A 27,156-nucleotide genomic window follows, 5' to 3' on the forward strand; every position below is an offset into this window, starting at 1 on the left:
AAAAAGACTAGGTTGTATTTTCTTTTTTCCAGTTCCATTATGTTTACTTTATGCTCCAATGTAGAAATTTTCGCTTTAAGTTTAATATTCTCCTCGGTTATTGTTTTCAGTTTCTCGTCAATTGCCTCCATCACATTTTTTGTAATAATAGTGGTTTGTTGATTTAGTTTTTCATCCAATTTTAACCACAGCAACTCGAAACTTTTTTCAATTTTTTTGGGGTAAAACTTTTGTTCTGGCAATACTGGTACAGTAGTGGATTATTTATTTAAGCTGGTAACCCTACTTGTCAATGTCGGAATGACTTTAACTGACACCTGACATTCGTTGGTTATATTGGTAGCACTGCTGTATGATTTGCAAAAACTTTTAGGTTATGTTATTGTTCGGATTTTAGTAACACTTTTAACTTTTAGATTTGTGTTTTGCACTGTGATTTTTCTTTAATATTGTTCTTGTGCTTTTCTCAAATATGACAAACTGATAGTAAAGAAACCAACAGATAAAAATAGAGATAAAAGAAAGAGGGAAGAATCAAGCTCACCTAAGTCATCTAGCCAAAAGAAATTGAACTCCAAAGAAACCTCATTACCACCACTTGCCAAGAATGTCTCAAAAGAAGTTATAAAACCAAATATTCTTAAATATGTGGAACGTGCTAGATCAGCCTCTCTATCCGAAACCTCAAAAAACTAGCAACGACCACCGGCACTCGGAATAAAATTAAAACAACTACCACAACATTATTAACATCAAACTCTGAACCATTCACCCCAAGCCGGCTGGTCACCGTGGGGCCAGATGACCACTACCCTTCATCAAATAAATCAAAAGAAAACAATTTAAATAAACGCAATAAATATAACCTCAGTTACACAAACATCAACAAAGAAGGTCTTAGAATATGCACATACAATGTCAGATCCCTCTCAAATAAAGTAAGAATTTTAGAATTAAATTACGCTATAGAGAAAATAAAATGGGATATCATAGGACTCGCAGAAGTTAAAAAGGTAGGATACACCATCGAAGAACATAAAAACCACTTACTTTGTTATATAGGAGAAACAAAGGGACTTAATGGCGTAGGCTTCCTTATAAAGAAATCATTAAAAGGCAACATAGTAGGATTTCTGGGTATTTCAGAGAGAGTCGCCTTACTAAAACTAAACTTCAAGGAGGGTCCACTATCATTAATTCAAGTGTATTCTCCTACCGAAAGTGCATGTGAAGAAGAAATCACAAAATTCTACAATGACTTAACAGAAGCGCAAGAACTGGCTGATAAAAACAGGCTAATCATCGGCGATTTCAATGCCAAAATCGGACAACCTAAACCACACGAAATTTTTATAATGGGCAAATATGGTTATGGCACACGGAACGCCAGAGGCGAAAGCCTAATACAATATGCACAAGAGAACAACTTGGCAGTGATGAATACATACTTTAAGAAGAAATCTTCCAGAAGGTGGACATGGATATCACCAGATCATAAAACAAAAAACGAAATTGACTTTATAATGAGCCCCAACCCAAATACTGTAACAAATGTAGAAGTTCTGAACAAAATAAGCTTTCCGTCTGATCACAGGATTGTAAGAAGCACAATAAAAATTCAAAAACCTAAACTTAACAGAAGATCATTTAAATCCGTGCCCAACAAATTGAAGAGCACAAAAGAAAAAAGCAGTTATTTAGAGAACTTGAAAAAGATCCTACCAAGGTTGCAAGAATTTGTAAAGGAAAACAAGACTGTACAATCCTTTAGTGACAAACTGGAAGATGCAATTACAAAAAGTCTCAAAAGTGATGAAAAAGTAAGTAACATGCACAGAGAAAAGATCATTAGTGAAGACTCACAAAACTTGACCTGTAGAAGAACTGAACTTATGTTTACGAAGAAAAAGTCTAAAGAAATGAGAGAGGAACTGAAAATGCTGTTCAAACAATCCAACAGATCAATCAAACGTGATTATGCCAACCATAGAACAGAAATAATAGAGAAAAACATGTCTACTTTCCGAAGTTCAAAAAGAGCTTTCAAAGAACTATCTACACACAAGAATTGGATACAAAGCTTGAATAGTGACATGGGCGAAAACAAAAATAGGGAAGATATAATAAAATGTGCCACAGCGTTTTATACTTCTCTTTATAAAGGTCCACCACAGGATGCCGAAAGTGATAATAATGATAATACAACTGGAGAAAATGCTGGAGAAACTCCATTAGATCCAATAACGGAAGGAGAAATAATGACTCAAATCAAACGACTAAAATCTGAAAAGAGCCCAGGAGATGATAACATCACAAACGAAGCCATAAAAGTCGGAGCGACAATTCTAGCCCCATATCTGGCGGTCTTCTTCAACTTAGTTCTGGAAAAAGAGCAAGTACCATCACAATGGAGCAAATCTAACATAATATTATTATATAAAAAAGGAAACCCACGTGACATCGGAAATTATAGGCCTATCAGCTTGCTATCAACAATATATAAACTCTTTTCATCAATCATCTTGAGAAGAATAGCACCAGATATTGACAGTAATCAGCCAACAGAACAAGCGGGTTTTCGTCCACACTACTCAACGATAGACCATATACATACCTTGGAACAAGTAATAGAGAAATTCAAAGAATTCAATAAACCGCTGTACATAGCTTTTGTGGACTACTCCAAAGCGTTTGATAGCATAGTACACCCATCTATTTGGACAGCTCTAAGAAACAATGACATAAATGAAACATATATAAATGTCATTAAAAACATCTATTCTAAAAGTGTAAGCAGAGTAAAACCGGAAAAACTAGGGGAGGAGTTCGCAATTGAAAGAGGCGTACGGCAGGGAGACCCGCTGTCCCCAAAGCTATTCATAGCTGTACTTCAAGACATTTTCAAAAAGATTGATTGGAAGAATAATGGCATATGGATATTAAATAGAAACTTAACACACCTAAGGTTCGCAGATGACATTGTTCTTTTTAGCGAATCCGCGAAAAGTCTAGAAGCAATGCTCCAAGGATTAAACTCAGAAAGTAAAAAGATCGGCTTGCACATGAACGCATTCAAAACTAAGATAATGACAAACAGCCATAGGAAACCAATTACAGTAGAGGAAAGACCAATAGATTACGTGGATGAATATATTTACCTAGGTAAATCTGTGTCTTTCGATCCAAACAGTAATGAAAACGAAATAGACAGACGAATAAGTACGGCTTGGAAGAAATACTGGGCCCTAAAAGAAATTCTAAAAGGGAACTATAGCCTTACTATAAAAAAGATTATAATGGATTCTTGCATTCTCCCGAGCCTAACTTACGCTAGTCAGACATGGATCTACACAGAAAAAGTAAAAAACAAAATTTCATCATGTCAACATGCTATGGAACGCAGCATATTGAAATTGAGGAGGATACAAAAAACAAGAAACGTAGACATCCGAATGAAAACTAAATTAACAGATGCGCTTCTTTTTAGTTTAAAACAAAAATGGAACTGGGCTGGTCACTTATCAAGATATAAAGATAAGAGATGGACTTACCAAACAACTAAATGGCAAGGCCCAATTGGCAAAAGAAATGTAGGAAGACAGAAAAAGAGATGGGTCGATGATATAATAAAAACAGCAGGAAAAAACTGGATGCATATGGCCAAAGATAGGGAAAAATGGAAAAAGATGGAGGAGGCTTTTACCCATAGGGGGCCACATAACAAAATAACAGAATTACTTTAAAATTTATTGTAACATTTTATGTATTGTAACATTTTATGTATTGTAAAACTGTTAAGTGGAAATAAAGCTATAATAATAATAATAATAATAATATCCCCAAAATCAGATATTTTCTTTTATTGAAAGCTACTAATAAACAAGTATTAATCTGATTTCCGTGCCGAGAGCCGTGATAGCCCAGTGGATATGACCTCTGCCTCTGATTCCGGAGGGTGTGGGTTCGAATCCGGTCCGGGGCATGCACCTCCAACTTTTCAGTTGTGTGCATTTTAAGAAATTAAATATCACGTGTCTCAATCGGTGAAGGAAAACATCGTGAGGAAACCTGCATACCAGAGAATTATCTTAATTCTCTGCGTGTGTGAAGTCTGCCAATCCGCATTGGGCCAGCGTGGTGGACTGTTGGCCTAACCCCTCTCATTCTGAGAGGAGACTCGAGCTCAGCAGTGAGCCGAATAAGGGTTGATGACGACGAATCTGATTTCAGGTGATTTACGATCTCAAATCACGTCTTAGAAATCATCGCGCCGTGGTTCCACCACTTCGAGGGATCGGCTTCCAGTACGGCTTCAACCAGCAACAGGTAGACCCCTGGGTGCAGTACTGGACGGAGCAGTACGACTTTAAGCAGAGAGAGAAGTTTCTGAACAAGTTCCCACAGTACAAAACGAACATTCAGGGTCTGGATATACACTTTATCTGGGTGAAAAGTGGATGGGTGAGCAAATGCATTAATTTATAAATTTGTATGTGAATGTCATAAATAAATAGTATTTTTAAACAATCTATTTATAAACGTAGGCAATGTCCTCAAAACACTTATTGTAAAGGAGATCATTCATTTTGGGCCCTTTTTGAAAGTGCCGGCCAAAGAAAAAAAATGGCACGAATCGTTAGAACTAGTCATTTGGAGTAATAGTTAATATGGCATAAAAGTTGTAGAAGGCTCTGAGCCAAGTTATACAGGTTCGACGATTCGTTATTTCCATACATTTTGTCGATTTTCAAAAATGCCCACCAAGAAAAAAAACTGATACATATCGTTAGAACTGCCCATTTAGACCAATAGTTAGTACGGGTCAAATGTTATAGGACTGCACTGAACCAAGTTATACAGGTTCGATGACTCGTCATTTCTATACATATTTTGTCTGAGTTTTGTAAGTGCCTACAAACAAAATAAACCATACGTATCGTTATAACTAGTCATTTGCAGTAATAGTTACTATGGCATAAACATTGTAGCATAGCTTTGTGTCGAGTTATTCAGTTTCGATGATTCGTCAAATCCACTTATTTTATTGATTTTTTAAGTGCCGTTTAACAAAAATATGGAAAAAATTATGCCGTAAGCATAACTGTTTGTCAATGCAGGATTTTTCTGTGCATCCAATATACGTAACAAGGGTAATGGTGTATAAATAATGAAAATCGACTTTTAGTTTCCAATAACAAAGAATACTATGAATAGTTGATTTATTTTTCTATTCTCCGTGAAAATAAATCAATCACTCTTGTTTATAATAATTATCCTTATTCATATTAAACTCCGCGACGTAACACCTGTTTGTGTTCAATACATATATTACTCAGGTGCCTGCCGGAGTGACCTGCGTGCCCCTGCTCATGATGCACGGCTGGCCAGGGTCTGTGCGCGAGTTCTATGAAGCTATTCCTCTCCTGACCACACCGACCGACGGTGTAGTCTTCGAACTGGTAGTTCCGAGCTTACCTGGATATGGTTTTTCGGATGTAAGTATCCAATGCCTTAGTAATTAATATTATAAATCCTTTCAGACATGGGGGTACAGCTATAGGCTGCTTTATTTACCATCGTGCTTGATTTCCGCGAAACGGTAACGGTAAAAATATACAATTTTTTATGTTAACATTTTTGCACGAATAGCAAATCTATTGGATGAAACACAAGAAACTTAAAAACAAGTAATTTTCAAAAACGTATCACTCTAAAACCAAGGTATGAATTCAACTGAAACTTGCCACGATTCAAGTTCGAAGAAGGGAGGAAGATAGTTCATGTTGCAAAAAAAAAATACCAGAGGCTAAATAGGAAACAAGGCCTAGTTTACAAGCACTTTTGAAACGTCAGGTAATTGTAACCAAATAATGTAAAAAAATCAACGAGGGTTCTAAAGCGCCTAGGTCCGAGAAGAGTTTATAACAAACTCAGCCAGGGTTTTTTTTTGTTGATGCTTAGCTATTTAGCAAAATCCTTGACTGACAAACTAGACCTTATCTAAAATTAAAATTTAAAATATTTTAGAATCTGACTGCAGCGCCTCTAGCAAACCAGGTAGAGTTCCACTCAATGACATTCGTTTTATGTGTGTTTAGGTCTTACCAATATCAACGCAGCCATTCAGTAGGATAATGAAATACGCGCTTACTACAAATAATATAAAATATTTATAACATAATTGTGGCGTTTGTTCACAGGGAGCAGTTCGTCCTGGAATGGGACCAGCGCAAATTGGAGTGGTCCTCAAAAACCTGATGAACAGACTCGGGTACAAAAAGTTTTACATCCAGGGCGGCGATTGGGGTGCTATCGTCGGCAACGCAATGGCCACGATGTACCAGAAGGAAGTGCTGGGGCTTCATTCGAATCAGTTAATAATAATGGTATAATTGTTTCAGTTAATGGTCTAATAAAGGAAAGCTTCGACCAACACCTTAAGAAGCTTTCGCTTAACTATTGGACCAAGAGTCGGATACAGAAGGCAGTGATTCTTAAGACGGCGCGTATTGTTAGTTCCTCACTCTGGAGCCCTGACCACCGGTTGCTTGGGCACTCAAAAGTCCCGTAGCGGGAGGGTTAATTTTTTTATATAAATATTTAATAGTATGTACTTAACGGTGAACATATTCACTTCTGATAACGGAGAAGCCGTAGCCTCATAGCAGGTTCTAAGCTTTACGTGCCAAGGATGGCAGATACACAAAGTAACACTATCGATCATTACCGGAACGACCGCTTAACTTGTTAATACAGTTCTACCCTCTAACTACAATATTGATCCAGTACAGCGTTGATACTATCAGATGTAAACTAGGATTAACTATCATAGGGCAGGGGCACGAGCGGAATTACGGCCTGGCAACCACTAGTAGCAGGGTTAAAGGACCCCTTTTACATTTAACAAACATTCCCCTTCCCTATTCCCTCTATTGGACGAGAGTCACATGATCAACCATTTACAGTCTTATTTATTAAAACTGTAAATAATTTAATCCCAATTACATGGAAACCTGATTCTAATATTAATAATTAACGTAGATTTTGCTAACCGATCAAATAACTTACTCGCCGACATATTTGTATTATATTTTGTGTGTATAACATTGTTAAAAATTAAAAAAAAGGAGAAATAAATAAATGAAAGCTAAATATTATGGTAATAATGCCACCGCATTATTGGAGTAGAGTCGCTCATATTCGCAGTCTTCGGTTCGAGTCATATGTCGGGCTATGGAATAATATATGGAAATTGAGCTTTACTTTCTTCCCAAAAATTTTCAGTAGCTTTTTTTTTATAATTATTTATTTGGAGGGCATTTTAAATATAATCGATACAGACTCCAAAAATATGTTTTTTTTTTGCTGCTGTCCGTATTTTGCTGACCGGGTAACACGTTGAAACTACTGAATAAATTCAAATGTCAGCACACGATTTAAGACCGTAATCAGATTGCTATAGGATACTTTTTGTCGCGAGAATGAACTTAAAAGGAGGCGATATAGGGGTTCAAAGTTTGTATGGAAAGTACTTTATTTTGCAAGTTACATTTGTAAAATAAAAATTCGTGTATGTACTACCATAGGTACAATGTATGTCATTAGTTGTACTACTAGAGAAATGCTAAAAATAATGTAGTTCAAGATTTTCAAAATTCTAGTCCTAAAGTGGTTGAAGTTTCTTTTTAAAAAAAAAATTCTGGAATGAAACCAATTATTTTTCCGGGTTGTTTCTCAATAAATTCCTCATAATAAATGATCGTCCTGACAAACAAACAGACCGAGAGACATACATACAGCCGCACAAACAAAATCTTTCAAAATATTTATTTGTTCTTTTAAATCACAGACATACACTTTAATTTTATTTATATTGGTATATACATACACAGGACAGCGGCACAGAGGTGCAAACTCTAATAACCGGCGTGATGGCAGCCATGCAGCTCCAGTCCAATGAGTTCGACCCGATATTGTCAGCAGTCGTGGAGGAGACTGGTTATATGCATATATTGGCTACTAAGCCCGATACTGTAGGTACGTAGATACGAGTCTGCCTGAGATTTGCCTCAAACACAGCATAGCATGCGATGGAACGAGCTATGTTAGGAGTGTCTCTGAGTGATCGAATCAGAAATGAGGAGATCCGCGGAAGAACCAAAGTCACCGACATAGCTCAACGAGTTTCGAAGCTGAAGTGGCAATGGGCGGGGCACGTTCGAAGAGCCGATGGACGTTGGGGTCCCAAAGTGCTGGAATGGTGACCCTGCACTAGTAAGCACAGTGTTGGTCGACCCCTACCAGGTGGACCGACGACATCAAGCGAGTCGCAGGCATTCGCTGGATGCAGGTAGCTCAGTATCGTGACGCTTGGAAGTCCCTACAAAAGGCCTATGTCCTGCAGTGGACGTCCATCGGCTGATATGATGATGATAACAGAATTACAAATTAAATCTTTGTCTATATTGTCTTAAATCTCAGTAGTTGGTAGTATACTCACCTATCATCCATATCAGATCCACATCAGACTATCGTTGAATTGTAGTGCTTTAAAATAGTTAATGAAAACATTAAGAAACTTCCTCTCAATTGTTCCAGGATCCTATATGATTACTATGAAACCAACTAAAAAATATACCCATTTAAACAAAAAAATATCATTTCGAATCCGTTCAGGCGTCTTCGAGTAATCGGTGAACAAGCATAAAAAAAGAATCCGACGATTGATAACCTCCCCCTTTTTTGAAGTCGGTTAATAAGCTTTTTCTCAATGTTCTACTTCTTAATACTTCTCTATTATATTAGTTTAGATTTAGTTTGTTTTTACAGGTATTGGCCTCTCAGATAGTCCAGTCGGTCTGATGGCATTCATACTGGAGAAGTTTTCGACGTGGACGCATTTAGAGGATCGCTCGCTGAAGGATGGCGGACTCTCGCTCCACTTCACCAGAGACCAATTGATCGATAATCTCATGATTTACTGGATCACCAACTGCATCACCACTTCAAGCAGATTGTATGCTGAAGCTTTCAGCAATGCGTACCGAGCCTTGGGAATCGATGAGTAAGAAGTGTTTGTTATACTGTGTGTGTGGATTTCTATAGTAGTAATTGATGCTCAAGTGGATTACTCATCTGAATGTGAGTGGAAAACCGTAAACCATTGCCTATACTACTTATAGGCAATGGTTTACGCAACTCTTCTTAAGGAATGCAAGGAACTTTTCCAACAAAGTGCCGTCCCGTGTCTATCAACCCGAAATTTTCGATTTTACTGCTATTGATCGACACTAGTTTTTCTCTCTATCGTGATAAGGTTTTTTTTATTTTCATTAATAAATAAGTTAGTCCTTGACTATAATCTCACCTCATGGTAAGTGATGTTGCAATCTAAGGTGGAAGCGGTTAGCTTACTTAGCGCTTTGTTAGGAGGAGGAATCCACACCCCTTTCGGTTTGCCACACTACGACATCGTACCGGAACGCTTAATCGCTTGGCAGTAGGTCTTTGCCGGTAGGGTGGTAACTAGCCAAGGCTGAAGCCTCTTACCAGTCAGACCTGGAAGAATTCAGAAAACTTCAATCGGACCAGACGGGGATCGGACCCAGGACCTCCGTCTTTTATTTTTTTTAAAGTCCTGTAAGTCAACCGCGCATACTACTACGCTACGGAGGTCGTCAAAAAGTCTTAGTCCTAAGCCTATTAGTCTGTTCAGTCCAGATCTTTTTGTGTCCAGGTTCCCTACTGAAGTTCCAACCTGGAAGCTGGAAGCGGAAAACGAAAATATATTCGTCCAGGAAGTAAACATGAAGAAGTTTCCAAATTTGATGGGAATTACAAGAACTGCAGCTGGCGGCCACTTCCTCGCCTTCGAGCTGCCCAAAATCTTCGCTCAAGATGTCTTCAAAGGTGTCAAAGCTTTCAGAAAATTCCATGAAGATAATAAAAACTGTAAATGTTAAACCTGTATCAATATGGTAAATCGTGAGGATAATTTAATAAAGAAACAGTTCTATAGACAGTTGTGACGGCTTATAACTGACTAGTTTTATGGTCTAAATGTGATTTTTATTTTTTATTTGCACGTAATTTTAGACCTTAAAACTAATCTTTCGGGTATGGTTTTTTTTTTCATAAGTGATTTTTTTTAATTTTAAGCTCTTTCTAAAATTATAGTACGCCGAACGTCCCCTCCTGAATTTAAAAGAACAGATTTTCAAACATATTTTGCCTAACTATTATATAAAGTATAAACCATCGGCCATCATCACCAACAGGAGAGGATTTGGAGCGTAGTGCCACCAAGCTGTTATAAAGAGGGTTGAAAGAAGATTTTAAGAGCTAATTTTTGTTAGAGTAAAGTGTCCCCACCGGCTAAACGGTTATTTAGAGATACGTAAAAAATTCACAAAAGTAGGGTATATGAAATTACAATCAAAACTGTAACGGTTAATTAGCAATCGCTATTTACAGAGTAATAGTCGACCAACTTAAAAAAGGTATAGTATGCGCATTATCATCTGAGTCGTCCGGTCATAAAAGTCAAAAAAGATAGGAATGTGCAGCGCGCCTACCTGCGCACCCTAATTATCGATAAACGGCTACCTGCGCACGTGCTAATGATGAGTCAATAATGATTTGGACGATTCTGATTGGTCGGTTTCTAATGTAATTGCATTGCGTATTTTTTTTGCTATAAATGTGTTTACTGCAATTAAATAAATACATTCATGTGTTACTCGTTGCGCACTATGGATACTAATATATAATAAATTTGGCAGAAGACGAAGATTCTGATGATGAAGACTCAGATGAAGATTAATTTTATTTAGTTAATAATTATATAATATGAAATATGTATTATATTAAATCAAATATTGTTAATTTTTTTAATTTTGTGAACAAGATACGATAATAAACTTTACTTATCGATAATATGTCTTTCATTGTTACACCCTTCACTAGACGGCTCCATAAGACCCATAAGTGCAAGCGAGATAGATATAGAGAAATGATTTATGGCCCTAAGACTCAGTTGTTAATGCTATTAGTATAGTTGGTAATGGAAAATGGCATACTATTTTTATTCTTTACAAGTTAGCCCTTGACTACAATCTCACCTGTTGGTAAGTAATGATGCAATCTAAGATGGAAGCGGGCTAACTTGTTGGTGTTAGGGGGAGATGAAAATCCACACTCCTTTCGGTTTCTACACGACATCGTACCGGAACGCTAAATCGCTTGGCGGTACGTCTTTGTCAATAGATGGTAACTAGCCACGGCTGAAGCCTCCCACCAGCCAGACTTGGACCAATTAAGAAAATCTCAATCTGCCCAGCCGGGGATCGAACCCAGGACCTTCTTTTTGTAAATTTTCCGCGCATACCACTGCGCCACGGAGGCCGTCAAGTTGTTAATTAAAAAGATAAAGTTGTCAATAAGATAACTCAGAGTTTGTTAAAACTAAAAAGATTTTGGTATAGGTATGTATATTAATTTCGTCTATAAAATAAAAAAAAAGTTTGAAAAAAAAATCATTTTGGTTTCCTCCTTACATGCAAAGTGACGAAAAATTTTTCATCGTCTATACCATGGTGTGGGGTTATAGTATTGGTATTTTTGTGCATTACATAGGGGATTAAAGTGCTAACTTAATCCACGGAACCTTACTTAAGTGCTAACTTAATCTACTTTGCGCGTGGCCCGACACGCACTTGGCCGGTTTTTTAATTATTGTGGTGTACAATTTTAGAGTATTAAATAAATAAATAAATACCTACACACACACACACACACACACAAACTTTCGCCTTCATAATATTAGTGTGATAAATGTTAATGTTAATCAGGAACAACGATTTGACGCGCTATCCATGAATGAAGCATGGAGATGTAAGGTCAACTTTCCAACTGAGAGCTTCTTGAAACATCAAGACCTCATGATCCAAAGCCGCATACAACCACTGACCTAAAGAAGCAGTTTCGTTAATTACTTGACAAATTTTCCACGTGTGAGTTGTTTACAACTAATTCAATCGTCTGGAATAAAAATACGGACCAAGTGCTTGTCTGTCCACGCGCAGTGTAAGGTTCTTTAGGTTAAATTAACCACAATGCACAATATTAATGCACAAAAAATTCTGATATCGATGGCGATATCTAAGGATAGACGAGAAAAAATAATCTCCAGCTTAGGTACATGTAAGGGACTAAAAACAATATTTTTCAAGGTTTTAATACGTACATCATCATGATTATCAGCCTATGAATGTCCACTGTGTGACATAGGCCTCTTGCATGGACTTGGACAAGCACAACAGTCTCGAGCTGCCACGTCTATCCAGCGGTTCCCTGCAACCGGAGTAAAGTCCTCGGTCCACCTAATCCACTTTCCGGTGCGGGGTCGCCATTCCGGCATTTTGGGACCCTAACGTCCATCGGCTCTTCGAACTATGGGCCTGCTCTTTGCCATTTCAGCTTCGTGACTCGCTGAGCTATGTCAGTGACTTGGGTTCTGCGGATCTCCTCATTTCTGATTCGATCACACAGAGAAACTTTTACTTACGTACATAATTTGATTACCAATGATTTATGGGGAATTGTAAATGATTTTTTTAGTATAATGCAAACATTTAAATTTAATTAAATTCATGGTGAGGTGATAACACACAATTTATGTTTATGAACAAGCAAGCTGCTAATGATAAAATCCCAAATATAAAAGAATTTTTTTCGCGTAGGTTTTAAGTTTATTAGTACGTGCCTGCCATTCAATTTAGTTGCTTTAATCACCAAAGCCAACATAGGCACAGGAACTTCAATTAGTGGTGAGTGAATTTTTAATCACTTGATACACATTGTTTTAAAAAAATATTTTTAACCGACTTCAAAAAACGGAGAGGATCTCAAAGTGTCGGAATCTTTTCTCTATGAAATCATTAGATATGCTTTAAGTATTTACCGTGAATCCTATTAGTTTTAAATTCTCAACACTCCCCAAAATTAAGTCTCTAAGATTTAGTCAGTTATTTTTGTATTGGCCGTTCTTTTGATTTTTAACTCATGAACTCCTCGATGTTCATTGTTAAGCATAAAAGTAAGCTAATACCAATCTGCCCAGTGTTACTTTTGGCTTCTTTCCCCGACTGCAGCGAAGGCATTAGGTATACAACGAAGTAATTTGAGCACGGCTCGAGACCGTGGTGTTTGGATGTCCTAGACCAGCAGGATCTAGAGGCCTATTACCAACAGTGGGCGTCGACAAACATACTTTTTTATAGGAAGTACAAACAAAATGCTGATTTAGGACCTTTTTCTAGGTTAAGCCACATATCGCATAGCACCACTTTATTGCTCCTCTTTGTGGACAGGTAAGCCATAATTTATTTTATAATTGACTAATGTGGTATGGCGTTACTTAAAAATCTTTCTGTCTTATTTCATTCTTTAGGGTTCAACCGTATAACCCATTTTAGATGGCGAAGTTATGGAGTCTCTTGGTGCTGATCAACACCGCAGCATGTCAGCATGTCACTCAGCCGGAAGTGCCCGAGCCCCCGGTGCTGGACCCCGACGAGTGGTGGGGTCCGGAGGACACGCGGTACACATGCAATACAACGATCAGACCATTCACTGTTAAATTCCTGCCAGAGGTAATATTTATAGATGGCCAGGTCTCCCTCCTTGAAGGGAGTTTGTAGTTTAAAGCCACCACGCTACTACAATGCAGGTTGGTGGCGTTGGAGATAGTGTTTGACTCTTTCTTTATATAATGATGAATTCCTGATAATTAGCGGATGCCCGCGACTTCATCCACGTGAAATTTAGTTTTTAAGAAATCTCTCGGAGACCATGGGATTCGATTCGATTTCGGGATGAAAAGTAGCCTTTGTGTTAATACCGAAAAAAATCTGAATCCTTTCCAAATTTCAGCTAAATCGGTTATAAATTGACAAAGTTTCATACAAACTTGGATCCCCTATTTTATTTCCTTGGGGGTAGAATTGATCAAAATTCTTTCTTAGTTTTGTGCCAAATTTCAGCCCGATCCAAATTTTAATAGCTATGTTTAATTTATATATTTCGTTATAAATAAAATCGTTTGTACCCTGCACTGATAAAACAACAACTTCGATCCAGTTGTTAGCCTATATGGGTCCGGATCACAAGGGTTTGAGCCTTGGGTCTAGTTGAGAAAAACTTTTCTATCGTCTATGAAACTTTCAGTAAAGATTCTCAGCTTGTATTTAAGTAATTGACCTTGGAGAACCCGTAAAGCCATCAATCCTAATAATCATCATCATCTATGTGAAAGTGATCGCTAAAGTCACGAGAGTACCCTAAGCCGCATCGTAGCAGCGTCTACCCATGAGTCTACCCATTTTTAGGAGGAAAGATGATAAACAAATGTCAAGCTATTTTCAGATGATTTACGATCTTAAATCACGTCTTAGAAATCACCGCGCCCTAGTTCCACCACTCCGAGGGGTCGGCTTCCAGTACGGCTTCAACCAGCAACAGGTAGACCCCTGGGTGCAGTACTGGACGGAGCAGTACGACTTTAAGCAGAGAGAGAAGTTTCTGAACAAGTTCCCACAGTACAAAACGAACATTCAGGGTCTGGATATACACTTTATATGGGTGAAATGTGGAAAGGTAAGCAAATGCATTTGATTTTTAAAAATTTAAAGACAAATCGGGTGTCGCTACGAACACAACCCACACAACCTTTTAATCTAAACTAAAACTTCCGCTGACAAACTGACGTAAATCTAAGATCAGATACTTGGGAATTCATGCAAGGGTGAATAATGAATATGTTTATTTTGACCGGGGTATTACTGTTTCTTGGCTTGACTTTTCTCTGCGTCAAATATTTGTAACGCGGGTAACGGACTGTGTACTCTTATAATGAAAATCGACTAATAAAGAATAAAGGGGAATAATTGATTTATTTTCCGTGAAAAATAAATCAATCATTCTTTTATTTTCTCTCTTTATCTCACCTGATGGTGAGTGGTGATGCAGTCTAAGATGGAAGCGAGCTAACTTGTTAGGAGGAGGATGAAAATCCACACCCTTTTCGGTTTCTACACGACATCTACCGGAACGCTAAATCGCTTGGCGGTACGTCTTTGCCGGTAGGGTGGTAACTAACCACTGCCGAAGCCTCCCACCTGCCAAACCTGGACCGATTAAGAAAATCTCAATCGGGGATCGAACACAGGATTTGTAAATCTACCGCGCATACCACTGCGCCACGGAGGCCGTAAATTCTTATCCCTATGCATTACGGTTCTCTGCAATGTAACCTGGTTCTATTCAATACAAAGAGTACTTCAGGTGCCTCCTGGTGTGACCTGCGTGCCCTTGCTCATGTTGCACGGCTGGCCGAGCTCTGTGCGCGAGTTCTACGAAGCTATTTCTCACCTGACTACGCCGACCGACGGTATGGTCTTCGAAATTATAGCTCCGAGCTTGCCGGGATATGGCTTTTCAGATGTAAGTATAGAGCTCCGTAACCAAATCTATACTAATGTTATAAAGCTGAAGAGTATGTTCGATTGAACGCGCTAATCAGGAAATGTTGGTCCGATTTGAAAAATTCTTTCAGTGTTAGATAGCCCATTTATCGAGTAAGGGTAAATATTATTTCCGTATTCATACGGGAATAGGAACTAAAATAGTAGTATTATAAATCATTCTAGGCAAGCGCTTTTCACTTTAGAACGAGAACCTGTGATAACCAAACCATCCGCCTTCATCAATCATTTTATAAAACCTGATGGTTTGTAAGTTGAAAGTTTGTCACCCCACCACAGGTAAAGTATGGTAGCCAATTAGGCAATTATGTAATTTGCACCAAGTGTAGAACTTTTTGATATTTTATTTGTTACATCACGAGGAATCTCCAGTCTCCAGTTGCCAGACTTTTAGGTCCGTGGCAACCCTTCGCTAGAGACTCTAAAATCTATCTATACTTATAATAAAACTGTAAATCTATAGAAGATATTTTGAAAATTTTAGTTACAGAGCGATAAATAATCAATACTTAAGCCAAAAATATATATTTTCTTGTCTATCTGTCTGTTTGCCTGTATTTTTGTTGACCGGACATCACGCTGAAACTACTTAATGAATTCAAACGAAACTTAGCATGATTTGAGACTTATTTGTTACGTTTGTTATATGTATCGTACTTTAAAGTGACGAAATATTTTACGTGAATTTAAAATACTTAAAGGCTTTTCGATGATCCTGATCGTATAAATCGTAATAATTTTAACGATACTCTCTACACAACCTTGAAGCTCTGAAAACAAACCAAACGTAAAAGTCTTATATTTCCACTCTCAAAGAAATCAAAAAATAGGTTAAGCAAATATCGTACAAATTTTAACGGAACCCTTAGTGGGCGAATCTGACTCGCACTTATCCGGTTTTTATAATCTCATAGCAAATAGGTGTAAATTAATAACTTCACTTCACTATCCTGCTCGCACCTAGCCCGGCGTATTTTGCATAGACAACTAGGAAATAGGGTATTCTAATCATTTTTTAACATGGTTATGATCACCTATTAAAATTTCCCATGATGAGCCCTTTAATTTGATACCCATATTGTATTCTAAAATAAATTGCTTTTCGAGTCGATAGCGTCTCACTGTGCTGTTGTTTTAAATTTCACATATCTAAAAACAATTACGTAAATTAGTCAGCGGCTTGGATGATATGACGTAGTAAAGAATATTACACACAACCCTTCTTGTAGTCGAGTAATAAAAATAATTGTGACGTTGGTCCTCAGGGAGCAGTTCGTCCTGGGCTGGGACCAGCGTACATGGGAGTGATCTTCAAAAACCTGATGAATAGACTCGGGCACAAGAAGTTTTACATCCAGGCCGGCAACTGGGGTGGTATCGCCGCCAACGCAATGGTCACGATGTTCCAGAAGGAAGTGTTGGGTCTTCATTCCAATATGCTTATAATATTAGAGGTAATAATAGCGCTTAAGCGGTTCAGAAGATAGTCTAGGATTAGCTTCCACCTTCACACAGGAAATAAAAATAAAAGAAATTATAGACGTAATGATTTTAACTATTGTTAATTATAATTATGTATGATTTTTTTCTAAAAGAGCAACTGAGTATGTTGTTGGCTCTTCTCAGCAAAACCTGCCTACCAATTCGATAGTCTTTACAAATTGTCAAAGTTGACGTTTCGATAGTGCATCGTAACTAAACCTACTTGAAAAAATGAATTTTGATTTTGATTTTTAATGTATCTGTTACACAGAAGATTGGCGTAGAGGTGCAAACCATATTGGCCGGTGTGAAGGCGGCCATGCAGATCCAGTCCAATGAATACGACCCGATATTGGCGTTAGTCGTCGAGGAGACAAGTCAAATACATATATTGGCTACTAAGCCCGACACTGTAGGTACGTAGATACGAATATGTCTTAAACAACCAAAAAATAAACTTACCTCTTTATAATATAACTTTAGAATCAGTTTATCATTATAGGTATTGGCATCTCAGATACCCCAGTTGGTCTGATGGCGTTCTTATTGGAGAAGTTTTCGTCGTGGGCGCGTTTAGAGGACCGCTCGCTAAAGGATGGCGGTCTCACGCTCCACTTCACCAGAGAACAATTGATCGATAATCTCATGATTTACTGGATTAGCAACTGCTTCACCACTGCAGGCAGATTGTTTGCTGAAGCTTTCAGCAATGCGTACCGAATCTTAAGAATTGATGAGTAAGTTTTTAACACATGCCGGAAAAGAAGTGTTAAGGATGTTTGTGTGTTTTTTTAGTGATAGTTGATGAACCAAATTGATATCCCATCTGATGATAAGTAAAAAAACATACTTTATAAACAGAGCAACACAACAGGGAATACAATAAACATAAAAGGTCGCAGCACAACTGATGTAAATGCCAAACTTTTAAAACATATTTAAGATGCATCGGAAGTTCTAAGAATGCTATTGATGTGTTCAGTGATTTGTCTAGAGCAATCGATTTAAAAGATATTTGACCACTCCACACCACTATTTTATTAAAATTAACTGCGACAAAATAAAATGACAACTAAAACACTATGACAAAATAAAATGTTTCACAACAATATCATTGCCTTCTGTCTCAGTAATAGAACACAAAAGATATGCAATAAATAAGATATTATAAATTGAATTGACCATAATGGAAGTCCCACAGAGTTTAATTTTGGGTAATTTTGTATTCTTATTATACAGAAACGTAGTATTAAACTTATTGTACTATTCTTATTTACCACACCATGTCAGCGGTATCTGTGAGTACTGTTTGCTGATGATACATGCATAATTTACTGGCAGACTGGCAGAAGTAAAGATTATTTTGACGATGTGTACCGTGCTATATCGCATGAATCAAATTGGTTTACTACAAATAATTCACTTTTACATGCAAGAAAACTAAATATGCTGAGTTTTCATTACCAAATGATATAAAATTAAATAAGTACCTATAAAATGAAAAAAATAATGAAACACTGGAATTGGAGAATTCCACGATTTTCCTGGGAGTGGATTGTAAACTTCAATGCGGTGATATATAGTAAACTGTCGGGTATACTCAGCTCAGCTGCATTTGCAGTGACAATAAGACAGTTTACTGATGTAGATACACATACACATTTGCATACTTTTACAGTGTAATGTGTTTTATTGCGAGGCAAGGCTATGATATAAATTGTACATTTTAAGCAACGTGTAAATTAAAATATCTCTGTCCAGTTTCCCTACTGAAGTACCGATCTGGAAGCTAGAAGCGAAAAATGAGAAGGTCTTCGTCCAACCACTGAACATGAAGAAGTACCCTAATCTGCTTGGAGTAACAAAAACAGAAGATGGCGGCACCTTCTTCGCCCTCGAGCTGCCCAAAGTCTTCGCTAAGGATGTCTTCAAGGCCGTCAAAGCTTTCAGAAAATTCCATGAAAAAAATAAAATTTGTAAATATTAAACCTGTTTCAATATGGTGAGGACAATTAAATAAAGGAACGGTTCTGTTAACAGTAAAAATATGTCGGTTTCCTATGCCCGAATATTTCTATTTTCTAAAAGTCTGCGATTGCTAGACCTTCTTTATTTTATAAAAGCTAGAAGCTTTTTTTTATATTTATATTGTCCCACACAAAAGTCACGCCCGTTAATAGTATACTAATCAATATATACGCCTTTCCCTTTCCTAAATATAAAACAGATTTATGCGAACAATAGGGATGATGACAGTTTTGTAAATTATATATTAATTAGGAGTATGATTTAATAGTAAAGCAATTTTGTAAAAGTAACCGGATATCTACGATCATTTCATTTTTTAAGATTTAAAGGGTCATATTTGCACCACCGCCACGGGTCCCTGAAAAACACCCCGTACAAAAATGGTCATGGTAGAATCGTGGTCGCACCAAAATCAAAAATCATTTATTTCAAGTAGGCTCAGTTTACAAGCACTTTTGACACGTCAGTTGACTATTTGTAAAGATTCTACCAACGGTTCGGAAGGCAGGTTCTGCTGAGAAGATACCGGCAAGAAACTCAACAGTTGCTCTTTTGAAATGAAAAAGTCATACAGTGATGTACCTGTGTTTAAGATGGAGATGTTCATGCTCATACAGTAGATGCGATCACGGCTCTAAAGAAAGTTATCCTAAAAGGTAGACATACGCTATCGCGGAACTTTTAAAGGTATTTTTGCGTAACTAACCGATCACACAGCGCACGCAACAAAATTATCACTAAGTACCCTGTTTTAGCGTAGTTGTAGCGTGTTAGTATGCAACCTATGTTCCTGATAATGAAATTTGTCTATTGATGAAACATTTTTTCAAATCGGCCTAGTTTATAGTACCTACATACAAAAATACAAATCTTTCCCCTTTATGATATCAGTGTAGAATGTAGAATGCATACATTAAAATTTAAAATAAATTCATGGTTAGGTGATAATACACATATTGTCTGGCAAAGTGGATAACGATAAATAGTTAATTTATTATGTAATTTTTACAAAAGTTTGAAGTGTATGTACCTGATTTTTATTTTAGTCGCCAAAGTCAACATAGCCACAGGAGTTTATTTAGCGGTGAGTGTTTTTTGAATCACCTACGAAATTCGCGTAGTACTCCTATTTTAATAGCAGCGTTTTACCTGAAATAAAACGCATATTAAAATACTTACCTCACTGGAAGCTTTATATTGAGAGTAGCATTTCCGTTTCCGTCGATTTCATACCAGTTTTCGTACTTTTATTGACGTCACGTCTGGCTATGTGGCGCCACCTGGCGGTGTCGGGCTCGGGAAGTTTCGTAAATCGCTGAGCGCGACTTTAGCTCATTGGCTCAATATATCACCAGGCAGGAATTACTTAAAGCTTCCAGTGAGGTAAGTATTTTAATATGCGTTTTATTTCAGGTAAAACGCTGCTATTAAAATATTGACCGTAACTGGAAGCTTTATATTGAGAGCCTGTTTGTTTTCGCCTGGTGACGCCACATTATGGTATTATTTCGCCAATGTGATTATTAAAATAAAACTTTTTATAACAATATTATCTCTAATCCGATTAGGCTTTATTTAGAGAACAAGCTAGTAACGAAGTTTGACTTACTGTGTCTGTGCATAATACAATATTCCATTTTGTTGGAATGTAGCAAAAATACATGTCTACGGTACAATGGTAGCCAGTAATAAGTATCTATTGTCTGTGGATATTATTTATTCAAACTGTCAACTCTTTGACATTCAAGTGTCATAATATGTCATCAGCCATTTACTATATTTTACAAATATTAATAAATAAAACAGTTAGCAGTGCTTAACGTGTTTTCGTTCATCTCGCGACTCCAACTCTCAACACATTCAAAAATAATCAATGAACTAAAAACATACCATACATTTTTTGGATTGGAGTTCAATACTTTTAATTTTAGGGATTTCATCATATAATTGCTATTTCACACTAAATTATTTAGGAAAAACACTGCTGACCGATATAGTTGTTATGAAGATTTCTTACGTGACGTCTTTACTCATTCTGCTATAACCATATGCGAGGCGGTTTTTTAAAAAAAAAAATTATTACTAATATTAATTCTTGCTGCATTTAGTCGTAGTGGATAGTTATTTTATTGAATAATATAATAGACTTATTATTTCCTAAAGAAAAATTATGATAGTGATTATTTTATTTACAAATAATTTCCAGCCAGAGTAAATACTTCTATCGGTTTTTGAGCCAAATTGCGGCCAAAATTAAATAAAATCATCAGATTTTATACTATGTTATCCCTATAATAAGTAATGTTAGGTCATATACACGCCTTTCAGAGTGTACCTACAAAGATATAACTATTGAAAAAATAACTTATTAAGAAGTTACTGACATTCCAAACTGGTGGCATGGAATTTTTAGGCTTTCTTAACAATTTGGCATGAATTTAAGGATATGCTTTACAAAGTTATTGATCTCTTAAGTAGGTTACTTGAAGTTTCAAGAAACTTAAACTGAGTCAGTTCTTAGACATTAGGTCATATAATGTACTAAAACTTTTACTTTTAGACAAACACTACACAAGCCGATTTTTAAGTTTTGACAGGAAATTAAAAATAATTTCAGGTTTTCCCATATTTCTTGAAGACTACCTCTAACAGTTTTGTAACTGCTAAGTCCGTTGTCGTGATTATAATAAAGGGGTTTGGGTAAAAGTGGCTTGATTTTTCAAGTCTGCGGCCACTCATGAAAAGCAGTGTATTAGAAAGAATACAATCAGACATTATTTTTATTTCAATAAATTTTTTTTGTAAAGTGTATCGGGGCTGAGATATTGTGAGTTGAAAATTGTAAAAAAATCATGCCATTTAGGTACTTTCTTTGTGTCTATTTCACTAATTAGGTTTTATGGTTACCATTTTTAGTCGTAAACAACAACAATAGAACATACCCTGGGCTCACCGACTGCACATTATCGCCTCGTCCAATCAGAACGCAGGATTTGTTTACCTGAACGGGTGAGCCGCCCTGTAGCCGTACTCTGGCGCATCACTCCACACTTTATTACAGTTTACTCTCCATTTGGTGTTCGTGTCGAGTGTTAGAGTGCGTTTCTTGTTATTGTTCTTAATCATACGACTTGGCTGACTTACTGGACTTTGTTATTTTCTTATTTCGTGACCTGGCGTTACAAACTGGACTATCGATTAGCTTTGTGATTTGGATTTTCTACAAGGATATGGAAGAAGTTAATATTGCAAGTGCTATATGTGTCGGTTGCCGGCGAAGTTTGAATCGTATTGGTGGAGCTCGCAGAAGATCAATGATCTTAACTGCCGAATGCAAAGCCACCCTTTTTTGATGTCATACTGTTTAGAAGTTATCAACATATATCAGGTAAGACGATTTTATCGATATATTTAATTAATAGTATAATACTCATCCTGACATTAACTTATGTACCTACAGCTACATTAACTTATGTAGGTACGATAGAGTCAGACTGCAATAACTCGGGAAACAATGATGTAATGAATGAATGAATGAAATACTTTGGTATAATTGAATTACTTGAATTATTATAGGTACTCATATTACTAATCTGTTCAACCTGAAACGCGAATTTCACTATGCTAAATATTATAATGATGATGTGTAGGTAGGCTCAAATTCATTTGTGAACGTTACGATTTATCATTGACTGTAATCCTGATATATATATAGACTGTAATCCGTTATTTTTATATTTTACAGTTTGATGGAAACAGCCAAATATGTCGTTTATGTTTTCAACGAGCACAGCGATACGGTATCCGCCATCAATCTACAGTTGACGTACCAGATCAAACAGGAGAACCAAATACATCAGCTGTTCAAGATATGCCTATGCAAATTATAGTTGAAGAAAATTCCATACCAGATCAACCTAATCTTCAAGTAAATGATAATATGCGCGATCAAGAAGTTCAAGTAAATAGACCGCAGATGATAGAGATACCCGGATACAGGCGAGCGCCGTTTAATACCCAATTATGTCTTCTTGCTGATTGCACAAATAGAAATCTTCGAAGAATCCCCATTGATATAAGGGCCACAGTTCTACAAGAAAAATGTTTTTATATACCACGTGGGACGCGCGTATGTGAAGAACACTCTGATTTTTTATGGCAAAATGTTGAAAATAACACACGCCGCGTGTATAATACTTTTTCGCCTACAAATGTCAAAGATATGATGGATAGTTTACGGAAACATAAGGTTTTTTTAGATTTTGAAAAATTATCGTCAATAAGTAATGCGGTATTTCTTTATTATATAGGATTTTCTAAAGAAAAATTCCAACAAATCTTACAGAGAACACCCAGTGTGATGCAGCGCTTCAGAAAAAAACCAAAAACAAGTCTTGCGACAGTCCTAGCTAAACTCCATACAGGTGAATCAAATCAAAGGCTATCTACCATATTTAAAATGTCTAGAAAGACATTCGAAAAGACGATGCGGTTGGTAAGAAGCTGTTTAATCAAAGAATTTGTGCCACAGTATTTGGGTTATAACCATTTAACACGTGAAGAGGTTATATCCCGATCTCTTTCTATTCCCAATACTTTATTTGGAAATCCAGATGCTTCTTTGCGTGACCGTAAAGCCATAATTATATTAGATGGCACATATATTTACCTGCAAAAAAGCAGTAATTATTATTTCCAACGAAAATGTTATAGTCTACATAAATACCGTCATTTGGTGAAACCTTTTCTATTAGTTTGTCCTGATGGCCATATCATTGATGTTTATGGTTTATACGAAGCTACTAAATCTGACGCAACTATATTAACTGAGATAATGAGAAATGGCCAGGATCCCTTTCATTGGTTTTTCCAAGAAGACGATGTCCTGATTTTAGATAGAGGCTTCAGAGATAGTCTTGAAGAAGTGGAGACTTGTGGCTACCGTGCATATATGCCAGCCACAAATGGAGCAACTGAACGTCAGCTAACTGTACAACAAGCTAATGCCTCGAGAAAAGTTACAATGTGCCGATGGGTCGTAGAAACGATAAACGGCAGGTTGAAAAATCAATTTAGACAGTTAAGATCACAAAACTTTAACGTGCGGCTCTTCATTTATTTGACGAAATCAAAATTGCGTCAGCACTTCTTAATGCATATGGCCAACCTTTAAAGGACCATAGATTAGTTAATGAAATAATAAATAGAATACCACGAAGTGATGGGAATAATAATCAGTTAAGTGAGTATGTGTTAACTAATAATTTAAACAGGAGACAAGCTCATTTCGAACCTATAAATGCTGTCTCTTCTGACAGAGACGAATTTCCTGTTATAAGTGCAGATGACTTGATTATTTTCGCGTTGGGTACGTACCAAATTCTGCAAGCCCGAAGTTATTATGGAGAGCATATTAAAAACGGGTCGTATTTCATTGAAATATACAAGGATACGACACAATATCCCAATCATCATACTTCTTGGCTTCTGAGGGGAAAAATAAGATCTCGTCATGTTTCTAACCGGACCTATTTTGTGTACATTCTAATAAAACAAGGATACCAAGGCATTGATGCCATATCAGAACATTATTGTTCATGCATCGTTGGAAAACGTACTCTAGGGTGTTGCTCCCACGTTATGGCTATTTTATGGTACTTAGGATGGGGGCGATACCAACAAAACCTATCTCCCCCAGCGCAGTTTCTAGATTCAATAATAATTAGACAGGAAGTTGAAAATGAAGCATATGACGAATAATAAAGATCGTCCGAACATTTAATGTCCAAGTTCGATCGGCTGCACTAAGCGTTTTATGATTACATATAATGTATGTGTACCTGTAAATATATATTCATTTTTATGATTTTTTGTTTTTTTTTTAATATTCTGAAAAGGACGCCGTGAATGTAATTGCATTTACAATAAAATATATTACAATTACGCCCACATTAAATGACTTAATTCTCATATATTTCCAAAACTTTAAGGTGGAATATGTCAGTTCCGATATTACTTAGACTGAAATTCTTTTTTAAACCTTCATTATTGTGCACTACCCTATACGTAGGCAATAATTTGATCGGTGGCCGCTAAAAAAAAAATCAAGCCACGAGCCCATACAAAAGTACCCAAACCCCTTTGTCTTCATTCTATAGAATTATCGGTACTGCTAGCACTCGGAATCTGAGATCCAAATGACATAAGACTTACTCTTATCAAGGCTATTAAATATATTCCTGTCAACCGATTCTGATGATTCTCTGAGAATCAGTGTAAGTGGTGGCGATACCATAAAGCAAGTGGGAAATTCCCTATACACACTGTACACATCGTATAAAACAACTTGAGCGTAAGTTACATCTCGGGATACGTACAAGTAATCATGGACTACGTGTACCTTATTTAATGAGATCAGAATAGATCAGTCACCGACATACCCTATTTCACAATCACTTTTTCTATGCTACAGTAATGAAAGCGCCAAGTATGGAAGATGGCGATGTTGTATAACAAGTGATTTGCATGCTTGTTGTTCCTGCCGCGTATACTATTGTGTACTGTTGTGAACTTAGTGATAGTCTAATTAAGGTTATTAGACATAAAGATCTTGCAATTTTAACTTATATTCTATATTTAAACTCATCTCTCTTTTCCTCCGTAATATGTAACGGCAGTCCATTTTGTCCTATTGAATGTTGCTTAGGAGGTGAGTTTGATTCTAGGGGCATATACGAGTAGTATGACATACATTTCCTTTTTATTGGAATGCAGTACCTATTCCTCTTGTGACCATGAATACCTCAGAGGGTGAATGTTCAGTAACGCTGCCCAAGCGTGGTCAAAGGCATCTGCTACTAACAAAAACACTGGCTGAGGGTGTCAGTGAAGTAAGGTCATTCATTCATTCAATGGTAACGGGCAAGTTTTCGATATAGTCTACATCTACGCATCGTATTATTTTCTTAGTAAATGATAAAATTGTCGATTCTTAATTCTACATATCTCTTACAAAACATGCTGCGAATTCGATAGCATTGAGAAAGTGTTCGAGAAAGAGACATGCATAGTTCAAATGACAAGGAAGTAATGTCCAACAATTCCCTGTATACAAAACGTAGGAAGCACCTTTGGGATTTTATTACATACACATGCAAGTAGGCTTGTGTCTATTCTTCAAACTGAGTTTTTGATGCTGTGCGTATTTAGCAAATGGAAATGAGGTTAAATATTGGTCCGGCTTCAGTATTAACAACAGAGCATGGTGCTTTTATGATCCTTTGTATTCCATTAAGTAGACAATTGTTGATATTTCTTCCAAAACAGGAGTGTGGATTGATGTTCCATATAGATTAAGAAAAACACGAGGTTATTCGAGAGAACGGTAGGAGATAACCTCAGATTAACCTCTGTACGTTTCTGGTGCCACCATTTTCTCCCACTGAAAAAGGTGGTGAAAAAGGTGGCTAAAAAGACCGCTTGAAATGAAGTCTATCTCAAAATACTTTAGGTTTTTTGGATGCATTAAACTTTAAAGCATACATAATACCCCTGATGGGCCTCGAGCCCCTAAAAAAGGATTCATTTAGAATCCTTTGTTTTAATAGAAATTTTTATGTTACCGCTTATGCGTTTTTCTACATTTGCTAGGTGACGAAGGGTATCATAATATGTTTTACCTTTTCGTTTGTTTCTAAGTTTTATGAAACCTGGAGTATGGTTATAAATTTTGCAAATAATAAACTGTATACATGCAGTAATACCTTTAGAAAACTTTGATGTATTCGTATTTAACCTCTATACCAAAATGTACATGATGTTTTAATCTGATGCTTTCGTTCATCAGATTTTTACGCCATTGTTACAAAGTAATTAATTCACCCATTGGTTACAAATCTAGTTGGCCTATTCACTATTTTGGTCTTTATTATCAACCTATATCAATTGGAAAAATGTCATTTACCTACTGTGGGATATTCACGAGTAAGCAATAAATGACATTTTTACATAGAAACTCAATTTTGTATATGTCAACTAGCATACGTAAAAGATAGTGAGTCAGCCTGCAAGGGCTTTAGGACATTAGTCTCTTGTACATTGCTGA

General features: G+C 36.7%; 3 protein-coding genes across 3 annotated transcripts in view; all 3 read left to right on the forward strand.

The window, feature by feature from the left end:
• LOC112047534 (juvenile hormone epoxide hydrolase-like) overlaps nucleotides 1–9,962 on the forward strand; it is a 10,913-nt gene extending 951 nt beyond the window's left edge. Inside the window, exons 2-7 of the mRNA XM_052884916.1 lie at nucleotides 4,231–4,461; nucleotides 5,337–5,495; nucleotides 6,201–6,386; nucleotides 7,893–8,037; nucleotides 8,830–9,064; nucleotides 9,737–9,962. Coding sequence (XP_052740876.1) covers nucleotides 4,231–4,461; nucleotides 5,337–5,495; nucleotides 6,201–6,386; nucleotides 7,893–8,037; nucleotides 8,830–9,064; nucleotides 9,737–9,962 — 1,182 coding nt within the window. The remainder of the gene's footprint in view (nucleotides 1–4,230; nucleotides 4,462–5,336; nucleotides 5,496–6,200; nucleotides 6,387–7,892; nucleotides 8,038–8,829; nucleotides 9,065–9,736) is intronic.
• Nucleotides 9,963–14,424: 4,462 nt separating this feature from the next.
• Nucleotides 14,425–19,011, forward strand: LOC112047522 (juvenile hormone epoxide hydrolase-like). The gene is made up of 6 exons (XM_024084667.2): nucleotides 14,425–14,655; nucleotides 15,343–15,501; nucleotides 16,808–16,996; nucleotides 17,296–17,440; nucleotides 17,527–17,761; nucleotides 18,786–19,011. Exons 1-6 carry the CDS (start codon nucleotides 14,425–14,427, stop codon nucleotides 19,009–19,011), a joined length of 1,185 nt encoding a protein of 394 aa, XP_023940435.2.
• A 2,729-nt stretch (nucleotides 19,012–21,740) lies between these two features.
• Nucleotides 21,741–25,675, forward strand: LOC128199252 (uncharacterized). Its single transcript, XM_052887979.1, has 2 exons — nucleotides 21,741–22,440; nucleotides 22,798–25,675. The coding sequence occupies exons 1-2, from the start codon at nucleotides 22,312–22,314 to the stop codon at nucleotides 24,223–24,225; spliced, it is 1,557 nt and encodes a 518-aa protein (XP_052743939.1). The 5' UTR covers nucleotides 21,741–22,311; the 3' UTR covers nucleotides 24,226–25,675.
• The last annotated feature ends 1,481 nt before the right edge of the window (nucleotides 25,676–27,156 follow it).

Source organism: Bicyclus anynana, chromosome 2 (genome assembly GCF_947172395.1).
Source record: "Bicyclus anynana chromosome 2, ilBicAnyn1.1, whole genome shotgun sequence".
In the NCBI taxonomy this organism is placed as follows: domain Eukaryota; kingdom Metazoa; phylum Arthropoda; class Insecta; order Lepidoptera; family Nymphalidae; genus Bicyclus; species Bicyclus anynana.